The sequence below is a fragment of the Monomorium pharaonis genome, chromosome 3 (assembly GCF_013373865.1).
Source record: "Monomorium pharaonis isolate MP-MQ-018 chromosome 3, ASM1337386v2, whole genome shotgun sequence".
Taxonomy (NCBI): domain Eukaryota; kingdom Metazoa; phylum Arthropoda; class Insecta; order Hymenoptera; family Formicidae; genus Monomorium; species Monomorium pharaonis.
This window is the reverse complement of record NC_050469.1, coordinates 24,219,032-24,231,071: the sequence shown is the minus strand read 5'-3', so window position 1 is coordinate 24,231,071 and position 12,040 is coordinate 24,219,032. Positions and strand designations below refer to the sequence as shown.

General features: G+C 32.4%; 1 protein-coding gene across 3 annotated transcripts in view; it reads left to right on the top strand.

The window, feature by feature from the left end:
* The first annotated feature begins 1,575 nt into the window (after nucleotides 1-1,575).
* LOC105837280 (prolactin-releasing peptide receptor) overlaps nucleotides 1,576-12,040 on the top strand; it is a 50,338-nt gene continuing 39,873 nt past the window's right edge. For 2 of the 3 annotated variants that reach the window (XR_001139137.3, XM_012681901.3), the window contains exons 1-3: nucleotides 1,576-1,694; nucleotides 1,992-2,123; nucleotides 7,108-8,200. Coding sequence is in view for 1 of the 3 variants with exons in the window: in XM_012681901.3 (XP_012537355.1) it covers nucleotides 7,271-8,200 (930 nt within the window). In the remaining 2 variants the exon portion in view is untranslated. Of the gene's footprint in view, nucleotides 1,814-1,991; nucleotides 2,124-7,107; nucleotides 8,201-12,040 lie in introns of all 3 variants that reach the window. The other variant, XR_001139138.3, reaches the window with a different exon arrangement.

Here is a 12,040-nt window from a genome sequence, read left to right as displayed (position 1 = left end):
ACATTATTTTAGAGAATGCTAGTAAAAAATACATCGTTCTTTTATGTTTGCAAGAGAGGATTGAAATATTAGAAGGAGAGAAAACCACATTTACATATGTAATATACGTGTCGTTCGACTTAAATAATGTCTAGTTACTTAGTTTTTTATTGCATAAACGATCACCTAAGATGGTTTTTAAACCATAATTAAAAGCCATTAATTATATATTATATGTTATTGATTGTTCTATGATTTATAAATATTTAAGATCATTATATGCGTAAATTTACTTAGAAAAGATGATATTATACGACTACGCGTAATATCTCTGTTATTGGTAAGAAATTTTACTGATTGTTTATTAAAATCATTTAGTAGCCCCCTGGTTATACAGTGACACTTATATGCCATTCCAATATCCAATTCCCGGTATTTATCATAATGTATTTTCCTTTTTGAGCATTTTAAAACTTTATAACCCTACGTTAGGCGCAATATCTATTGGATACGTGTTCAGGCTATAATGCGCGTCGTTGTTTTCACACAATATAACAAACGCAAACATTTTTTCAATTCATTCTAATATTTGTCAATTTGTTTTTTACTGTTTTATAAAATTTAATGTAATAATTTATCAATCAAATATAAATTTAAAAAAATTGTTTTAAAAAGTACAGGAAAATTATAGAAAAAATTATTTGTGATGTACATTGCGACCATTCATAGAAAAAAAAATATTGCGCCTAAGGGTTCGTAAAAAATATTGTAGGGTTAAATACATTTTAGCGTTAAATAACACATATTTTCACATTTTTTAAACTCAAACGTATTATACATAATATACGTATACATAAATATATGTACACTTGATTGTTTTTTGTTCGACTATACACATTTGATTATACAGAGTATTAAAAATTTTTAATACTGTAGCTTATATACTAAAAAAATTACGTACACAATTTACAAAAATTGTGTACGTACATATATTTGCATATATTCTGCAATATATTTTTCCTTCATTTTTAACTAAATATATAATTTTATAAATAAAAAAACTTTTTTAAACAAAACTACTTTTTAAAATCTATTTCAGTGGAGAGGCCACATTACTACCCTTGCTTCTCTTTAATCTATTGTGCAGTGTCACAATTTTATAAATAACATCCTAAGCATAAGATATTTTATAACTTTAAATCTAAAATCAAACAATATTATATAGCGCAAATGGAAATGTTACGATCTTAATTTAAAATATTCATTATTAATAAAGTTATTGTACAAAATGTAAATAAGGGTCCTAATCTCTCACTTTTTCTTCTAATACTGTCTAAAAAAAGTAAGAAGAAATAAAAAAATAGCTTAAGATTATAAATAAAGAACACCATTATGATTAAGCCTCGTTTTCTCGCATCGGTGGGGTGTAAAAATGTCACTTCCACCAGATGACTGTTTCCGGGTAAAAGTTAAGTACCGACATCGTCAAACTCCTCGTCATAAATATCTCCGCGTGTAGGTGTATAGGTAGATGCACAACACAATCATTCGCGATCATACGCCTGCGCGCGAATCCTCCCTCGAAGCAGTCGAAACCGATTTTCTCGCGTCTCAGTCCTCAGTCTGCTTCCGTCGCTGACATAGGTCAGGGAAGCTGGTCCCGCGACGCTTCATATATTGATCATTGATACTGATATCCGAGATAACAGTATCGAGTGAGTACTATAGATCGTCATCTCTCGATCGTGCTCTTGACGCCTCGATCCGCGAGAATTGTCACTCATTGCTGGAGGACGCGGACGCGTCGAGCATCCCGCAAAGGAGATCGAGCGTGGTAGAAACACGTGTCCTCTTTACTCACGTGCATGACGCGCCGCGATCTTACGCTGCTTTGCTGCGTTTTCTTTTGTGTGTGTGTGTGTATGTGTGCGTGTGTGCGTGCGTGAATGTGTATATGTGTGTATGTGAAATGAGCATATATATTTTACCGTGTGTGTTTCTTCGTTTCTTAGATCGAAATAGTAGATCCTAAGAAAAGTGTCATCGTTGCCCCGGCGTTGCACGTCGGCAGAAATTGCTTCAGTCCAATCTCCGACCCTGCTGACTCTTCAACAGGTGGCCGAAATCGATCTCTCACGTATAACGTACGTAATTACTTTTCACGGTGCATCGCTGCACTCTCTTCTCTCTGCTTTCTTTTTCATTGGTGTTATGTTGTTCAAATCTTTAGGATGCGAAAGATTGGAAAAAAATTGGGAGAAGATAGGATTTTGAATAAAATTTGACTAAGTGCTTTTGGAGTACACTTTTTTCATGTAGCAGTTATGGCAAGAATTTTAAGGATATTCGATTATCATTTTAAATTATCGTTAAGTATTGCAGAATAAGATATTAAATGTAGAAGATAAATGTAAATTTATTCATAAAAATATTTCTAACGCGTTTGTTGTCGTCAATTGTCATCCCAATTGATTCCCTGATTAGCAACTAAACTGTGCTTTAAACGAATATCTAAACCTGTTGCTTTGCACCTTCTGATATATTCGACTCGCTTGCTCTAGCGTTCCTTACCTTACAGCTTGGGTCGGTCTGACTTGTTCGTACTTGAACGTAATCTTCTATACACTGAAAAAAAAAGTAATATATTCAATAAGATATGTTATTGCGGGCTGCCAATTAAAAATATACTCAATACAATAATATATGCTATTGCAGTATCAACATTGTACTTGCATTAATAGCAAATATTATTGTATTGAGTATTTTATGTAGTTGGCAGCCCGCAATCACATATGTTATTGGCTGTATTACATTTTTTTTCTGTGTAATCATGGGTGTTTATCCCTATGCCAGTGTCACGTTCGCATTTTCCTAAACGCCTTGGTATGATCGCTGAGAAAGTTGAAATTCTATTGCATTGCTTAAAATGCCATTATTACAGTCGTATTATCCTTATTCCGGATAAATTAATAATTTTCAACGTGTTACGATTAGGAACAAATTTAGATTTCAATAGTACGTTGGCTAAGGATAATTTTGGTATTTTATGCTCGTATTCTTAGTCAGATCTTATCTTCTATGGATTATTTTATTTGCTGAAAAGCATCTAAAGATAAATTTAAGGAGGCCTTGAATGTAAGGAATGACTATGAATATAATACGGGCATTAATTATTCTTCAACCTTTTATCAAAAGCGTGGTGACTCTTCGGCATATTTCTGTGGTTACACGAATATACTGGAATCTATCAATTTTAACGTCGGTTTCGAACGACTTAATTATTATATTATAGTAGAACATTCATAATAAAATACTCTTAATGATTTGTCATACGTCTTCCGTAGCAATCGAATAAAAATCAAATGTTTTTAATTGATCAGATTTGAATCTGAGACCAAGACATCTGATGATCCGGTACAGAGAGCAAACGCAAACGCATCACAATCGCTACACTACAATCATCGAAAGAATCAAATTCTTTGATAATCGAATAATGGATTTTAGAGAGTGTCGTTTAATGACAAGTTCCTCTTTTCCTATTTTTTTCGCGACATCTCGCTAAATGATTTAAACAACAAAATTCGGACTATAGTGACAAAGGTGTGTTCTAAAGGGAGACCCTATTAGCGCTATTTATCGTTAAAGGTTATTCACGGAGCTAGATAATAGTGCTAATAAACGAGATCATGACGTCACTATTGATAGTGTGCTACATTATAATTGTGTACTACAAACTCTATTTCTTCCGAGGTGGTGTAATATTAACATTTGCAAGCTCTGTGAATGCTCTGTGGCTACTGCTATTGGCTTTATGAACAATGTTGGCAGCGTTTGCATTTGTAACGCTATTAGCGTCTCTCGAACGCGGTCAAAATAGCATTTAAATAGCACTAAATTTTTGACCACATACTTGATTTGCGATGATGGGGAGCATCGAGCTTAATAGAGATGAAAATTTATAATAGCTTAATAGAGATTGACGATGGAAGGTTAAGATAAATAACAAAAAGATCTTGAAGAATGCGCTGGATTCTATCGAACATTTAAAATAATCCATTGTCTCTCTTTGTCTCTCTCTCTTTCTCCCTCCCCCCAAGATTCACAAAACATAACATGGTTGGTATTGTTGACCGCTTGAAACTTTCCGAAGCGTTTATTTCACGGCAATGACGACACCGCAAAAGTTTGCTGGTAGTTTCCCCCGTGAGACAATGTCATAATGCTCTTAATTGCTGTCCCATGTCTTCTTTGAACGACAGATATGACCTTGTTCAAAAGTTTCATCGCAAAATATGTTAATTGTTTCAGAACAGTGGATTCTGTTTGGAAAATAATTTTATCGTGAAAATGTAAAAGAGAAAAAACTAATTTGATGTTTTTATTTAGAAAAAAGCGTGAAGCAAATTTTGAACGTTGAAGATTCACGATATAAAAAAGAAACTGAATATTCGATACGATATAACGATCAACAAAAATACAGTGTTATTCATTAATCTATTCTTAAACTGACAGAAAATCAAACTTAAAATAGATGAAGCTTCAGTACCGTGTCAGTGACATCCGTGATATTTTTGTCACTGAATGGCCGTTTCCACGTATCCGTGTAGTTTGATGTCAGTGATTTCCAACATGACTCATTTTACATAAATGAATAACAAATTAATAATGCTATAAGTTCGTGAAAAAGTAAAAATATCGTTTACGATGAACACAAATGTCACTGAACGGATACTGAACTTAGCAGATCACGGTATTGTGCCGGACATGTGTGAACATGTCGATTCAAAAACAAAGGAACAATAGTTATTATAACTGACACTGACGGAAAATTACGGATCTAAGCGGATATGGCACTGATACGTTACGAATATGTGTAAATTTATCTTATGCTTATCTGACGGAACGACTTCCGTCGGACAAAAGTTACAACGCTTGCATATGTGTCAAGCATAATCGATGCTTTCAAACAGTTGGTCCTGCGAGGATACTACGTCGAAACTTTGCTAATCTGCTTATCTGGAACTATAACCCGCTTATCTATTAGAACCTCTTGTCACCTAAGCGTTTACCACGCTCGATACAATAGCATTAATATTAATAAACAAGGAGGCGTGAGAAATAAGTAATCAGCCCACCTTTACAAGATCTAATCTAGAAAATTCAAGATTTTTAAAAATTAACTATTACAAAAAATTCATTTATATTTTAAGACTATTATATATACTGTTACGTACGCGTGAACATATTAAAAATACTAAATCTTACCATAACTTCAATAAATTATTTTAAAATCAGTTTGAAAGCAATGGAATGCGAGGAACAATAGAAGAATATTGATTTCTTATTTTCGATATTGATATCAGAGACAATCGATCGGCATCCGGAACCATTGGAAACCAGATAAGAAATCAATATTTATCTACTGTTCGTCGCATTTCATTGCTTTTAAATTGAGTTATAAAATTTATTAAAGTTAAGATTTGTTATTTTCAATATGTTCACGCGTACGTAATAATACAATATTTAAAATACAAATATTTAAAATTTTAATTATTAAAGTTAACGTTAAAAGTCTTTAATAATTTTCAATTTTTTAAATTAAAAATATTAAATAAACATTGAAAGCTCTATGGTGCAATTTCTCTGCAAAGTTCCTGCGCTGTGGCAAAATCGGATGACAGATTTCTAAAAGCGGTGGTGGTTTGCAATAAAAAAATAAAATGATTTTATGAAAAAAGATAATTTTTTTATAAAGAAAAAATTTCCCATGTATAATCATAAACTCTTCGAATTATAAATATGTATGATTATATATAGGTAATTTCTTCTTTTTTTTATTTTTTCATACTTAATTTTTTGTAAAAGAAACAATGCAAAAATTATCCTTTTAATTTTTTGTCTTTTCAGTATGACTGATATTTTTTTATACTAAACAGAAATTTACAAAAAAAACATACATAATTATATACAAAATATATACATATACTTATATAATTTGTATATAATTATAAATTTATGTATTTTCTTATATAAAAATTTTTTTACTGGGTTTGAATCCTAGTAAGTGAGATTATTTTCTTGTTTGTAATAATGAAACTGTTAGCTCAAATTGGTATTCCTTATAAAATAATGCGTAATAGAATGCATTATCTTGACACAGAATAACCTTTTTGTTTTTTAATCGGCCTTTAACATTTGACTTATTCAACAAGTTCATAATTGTTTCAGTTAGTGTCGCAATCAATCGACAAACAGTTACTCTAAGACTTTAAATTTTATCCTTAAATCCCGCTGATTGTTCAACAGGTGGCCGAAATCGATCTCGCACGTATTAACATATAAAGTGTACTTACATTAATATAAAGTTGCCCAAAAAGACGAAAGAAATAAATTCGAACCGACACATCGAGCATCTCGCGAGAGAGAACAAGCATGACAGAAACGTATGTTTCTGAATAAAATTCACGTGCATAAAGCGTTGCATCTTTACATTCGTTTTCTTTTGTATATGCATGTGTGCATGCGTACGTTTGTGTGTAAAGTCAGTATTTATATTTTACCGTACATGTTTCTTCATTTCTTAAATCGCAGTAGTAGATCCTAAAGCTTTTGCATATCCTTCAAGAGCTTCTGCGTGCATTTTCTTGAGAAAAGAAAGTAAGAGACAAATTGATCTTGCGAGATTACAAGAATGATATGTCGTATATTCATTATTCAATCGAAATTTAGTTCCTGCATCAGAAATTTCAAACACTATTAAATAGATTTTCGTCGAAATGCGTGTGAAAATACAATAGACAATCAGATTAATGTGTTTCTCGAGTCTTCTAAATAGATAAATAATGTCGAAATGCGTGCGAATATGCAAAGACGTTCAGACAAGTATGTTTCTCGATTCTTCTAAATAGATGACGTTGAAATGCGTGCGAAAACGCAAAAGACGTCCAGACAAGTGTGGTTCTCGGTTAGGACTCGTGACGCATTCGCATGGTAATCCAACCCGCTTCCATATGATTTTATATACCTTGGCCAATTTCCGACATCAGGCTTCGCTTAAAATCTCTTCTTAAGATTTGAAACTTTAAGAAAATACAAAAAAATCGAAAATCGATTTTTTCAAACTTTCAGAGTGGACTGATCCTTTAATTCACGGCCCATGGATCGACGCTGCTGGCGAATACTTCGCTTCGGAATTTCTTCCGGATAATTCCCCGAATCGCATTACCGACGAGGTAGAGGCGACCAGGGAGAGTAGAAAGTTCTCTTTCTTTTTTCGAAGGAAAGCAACATAATGGATACCCACAACACAACTGCAGCTAATAACCTGTCGGAGGACATGATGTCGAATCTGATGGTGCAGATAGTGTTCTACGTGATCTACAGTATTATCTTCATACTGGGACTATTCGGTAACGTGTTGGTGATCTTTGTCGTCGGGCGAAACCATCGTATGCACACCGTTACCAATCTCTTCATTGCGAATCTCGCGCTCAGTGACATGCTGCTGTGCTTGTTGGCTGTACCCTTTACACCTCTGTACACTTTCCTAGGCGGTTGGGTTTTCGGTAAAACTCTCTGCCATTTGGTACCCTACAGTCAGGCCGTAAGTGTGTATATCAGCACGCTCACACTGACAAGCATAGCAGTCGACCGGTTTTTAGTAATCATCTATCCGTTCCAAGCGCGTATGAAGATCAAGATGTGCCTAGTGATCATCATGGGCATTTGGTTGATCGCGTCACTGATTACCTTGCCGTTCGGCCTCTACATGCATATAGTGCAGGAAAAGCATACCTTCTGGTGCGCGGAGAATTGGCCTAGCGAGTCATTTCGCAAGATATTCAGTTCGCTGACTTCGATACTGCAGTTTGTCGTGCCGTTTTTCGTGATTGCTTTTTGCTACATATGTGTGTCAATCAAATTGAACGACCGGGCGCGCGCTAAACCCGGTAGCAAGTCCAGCAAGCGTGAGGAAGAGGATCGCGAGAGAAAGCGCCGGACAAACCGAATGTTGATCGCCATGGTCTCGGTATTCGGTGTATGCTGGTTGCCGCTGAACATCGCCCTCATTATTGCTGACTTCTATACAGATGTTTACTACGTCTGGCCCTACTTTCGGTTCTACTTCTTCATATCGCATTGCATCGCAATGAGCAGCACCTGCTACAATCCATTCCTGTATGCCTGGCTCAATGACAATTTCCGGAAGGAATTTAAACAGGTATGTACACATTAAACTGACGTTTCTTTAAATTTCACAAAAATTAAGACCGAATTAAACTTTTCGAAGTTGTTTAAAGATAAGAGACAGCACACTGTTCACGTAACATGAATCAATTCGGCGAGAGTTAATTAATATAATTGGGTGTTGAGTAATAAAATTGATTTGTGTAAAATAGAAAGTAAAAAAACAGTAACATATGTTTGTGTGTGAGTGAAATGTGTATCTGTATGTAAGTGTCCACAGTGCTGAGTTCAAGTTTGCTAAACCTAAAGGATTGTCGAATCAATCTTTTCTGCAGAGACATCTACCCTTCTTTTTCTTCTTCTTTTAATACGAAATCTTTAACAAGAATCAATAAAGTCAAGTCTGCTCTTGGTGCAAAACGATGTGCAAGACAGGAGAAAAAGCATATTTCAGTAACAAGATAATAATATAAAAAGTAAATATAAAAAAGATTTTAAATTGCCTCAGCAAGGGTAGCTAAATTTCAATTGTATAATATATAGCTAGAATTTAGCTACCATCCATAAATTTTTAGTTGCTAAAACTAACTGCAACTAATCTTTTTTTCGAAGAAGTTATAAATTGAACAAATTAGACGGAATATTGCGTTAAATTTACGAGAATGATGTAGTGACGAAAAAGTATTCAGAAATCTTTTCGCATTTTTTGACGCTTTTGTCCGTTCGATTGTACGACACAAATCAAAAACAGATTTTTCGCTATCTTTACGTAGAATGATGTAAACCGTTTCTCAGTTAAGTTAGTCTATAATTAATTGAACAGTCATCATGAATATTTGTTATCGTACACAGTTGTTGGATGTCAGGATTTCTATCTGTCGATGGCCGTTTACTCTGGGGTTCGAGTAGAGAGGATCTTCTAACGACTTTTTTCCATCATGGAAGAGTACGCAATTGTATTAATCTTTGTGACAAGATAGGTCTCTTTCTTGTGCTGTTAAAGGGCAAGCGGCACTTGCCATTCGGAACTTTTAATAACAAGCACACTAGCAGTATTTGTCTTTTTTACTTCAAATAATTAAATCGATGAACGAACGACTATCTCCTTGATTGTCCGAGATATCTTCTTCTATTTTTTTCTTTTATAGTCATAAATATAGCTATATGATTTTAGATCTTGAGTTATTGACTTGGCGATGTGATGTGGCTGTTAGAAGTAATGACGTGTGATGTATGTTTATCGTTTTGACGTCTGTGAGTGTGTAAATTAAAAAAAAAACATGTAAATGTCACACATTTTAATGTATCTTAAAATGAGAGAAACACATTCCAAAAATGTGTGAATGCCCGATTCAAGCTACTGCTGTAGCAGTAGATTGAAGATGCATAATACTTTATACATAAAATCCACTTTTATATAGAAATCGTACATTTGCAGAAATGCAATGTTAAAAATTGAATTTCTTGAAGTTTTTGATGCAAGCAAGTTTTTAAAAATGTATTCATAAAGTGTATTTTTCTCAAAGCTTTTAAAACTTCTACTTAGGCAAGGAAGTTAGATAATATTTTCATAAAAAAGGAATATTAAAGGTTATTAGGGTAAAATATAAAAGTATTGTTTTCAAAGCTTTTTAAAATTTTATTTAAACACAAAAAGCTATATAATTAGAAATTTATATTAAATTTAACACATATTGCATGTCGCAAATAGTCAAATTTTTATATTAATTTAGCATAACATGAATTTGTTGGAAAGTAACACAAATGTTACGTAAAAAATTAACACAAAATATGTAACACTGACATAATTTGGAAACATATTGTATCTCTTCAGTAAAATTAATATTTATAATATGTTGTGACTTGTGACGTATATTTTATTTATTTATTTTAAAATTCACGTTTCAAAACCATATTGTTTTTATATTATTTGTTCATTTATCTACCAATTATGTTATTTTAACACTAAACAGTATTGCATTTAATATAAAATATTCAAGTAATACAATCATGCATGTTATGTTAAATTAATGCTCAGATATATAAAAAATTCAACAGAAAAATTTTAACAAGGATCGGTTTTATATTACATAAATACAAAATGTTCCCTATTGTAAACAACACTTTTATAAAAAAATATATCAAAGCTTATTGCACGCAACAGTTTTCTATGCATTTTTTATTGTATACTTGTGTTTGTATATCTTATACATACAGATATCTCATAACTTTACATTACGACATGCTCAATACCTTTAAAACGAGCTACATGTAATGGTGCGTGTAAAGATGCACTTTAAGTATCATTGGAAAACTGGAATTGTTGAAGGAGCAAGATCCTGACGTGTTACGTCCTCAATTGCAACGTAAGGGGATGCTAAAGTGCCCATTAAACTTGATTGGGGTCGATAATGTAGAGTCATTCGTATACATCATTAACAAGATTTTGTATATATTTCTTCAGTAGACTTGGAAATGTTTTTCCAGAATTAAAGTACATGTATTAATATCAGTATAAATTGGACTTTATACTGAGAATAAAGAAATTTTTTCAGACTGCTCTTTTTATTATCTTGTATCTGATTTGCAATTATAGAAAGTTAAAGGATCTAATCTTCTTTTCTAGGCTTTTAATCTTAGCTTGAATTACACAATATTGTTCGTATCCTTATAGAGGAATACCGTTTTATTTTGTACCTATATGTATATCGTAGATTTTGTATATCAAGCAAATATTGTTATCAAGTGACAGTTTTACGTACCAAAAATAAAATTAAAAAAAATTTTTTATATAAACTCGACCATTTTTCTTTAGATTTTTGTGTATACTTTAATTCTAAGAAGACTTTTGCAATTCTGTAAAGCTAATTAAAAAATTAGTTTATTTTAAAAATGTAGGTAAAATCAACGGTTTTAGAATCTCCTTAAGAAGAAATAAGCAACTGAAATTCTATCACTAATAAATTAATTTGCAATGTAGCTTTTCTTTCCTCCCAGTCTGCATGTTCATGAGATGAAACGCGTTAGAACTAAAACAATACATAACCGCGATATGCATAAACGTATCAGCGTATTTTGCTTGTTGAATGCAACTTGCATTGAATAAGGGTATTCAATCAATTGATTGGAAGATATAGGTACATGATCGGTTTTGACTGTAGCTGCATTTGTCGAGGCAAAATTTTATATATAAAATACTATAAAATTCTTTAGTACAAGGATAAAGCTCGTGCTCTTTATTTTTCTCGCAAAGACTTGAAGATTTTTTGCTACTTGTGAATTCATAGAACAAAAAAAGACTTATACATGACAAAAACTCTTTTATATTCTCTCTCTCTCTCTCTCTCTCTCTCTCTCTCTCTTTATCTTTTCTTATTTCTTGATGTTCTATCGGAAAATATATGTTGGTTTTTGTATCGCACTTCATTTTTGTTATTTCTTTTTCCTTTCTATGTTTTCATTGCACTTCTCTCTTCATTTATTTTTCTTTTAATACATTTATTTTGTTAAAAATATAGGAACGCGAGAAAGATAACATCAATTGATGTAATTTACTGTTTTCTTATACATACTGTTATAATACATTAGAATATCTTGTAATAATTAAAGAAAGTTCATATTAGAGAATTTGATTTCTTATGGAATATATCTAATATTACTTATGGAAAAATGCTTTGGTAATGAGATTAATAAGAGTTCCTTGAATAAGTTTCGGGAGAGTTAAGTAATGAGAATTTTTTTCCGTCTCGTTTGATTAATTTTTCTCAACTTGTATTTAATTAATTTTTAATTTTCTGTATCTGCTATGATACGATTATGCCCTTTCATCAATTTTCAACCTTTAATTTTGCAATAATAAAATATGCTTGCAATT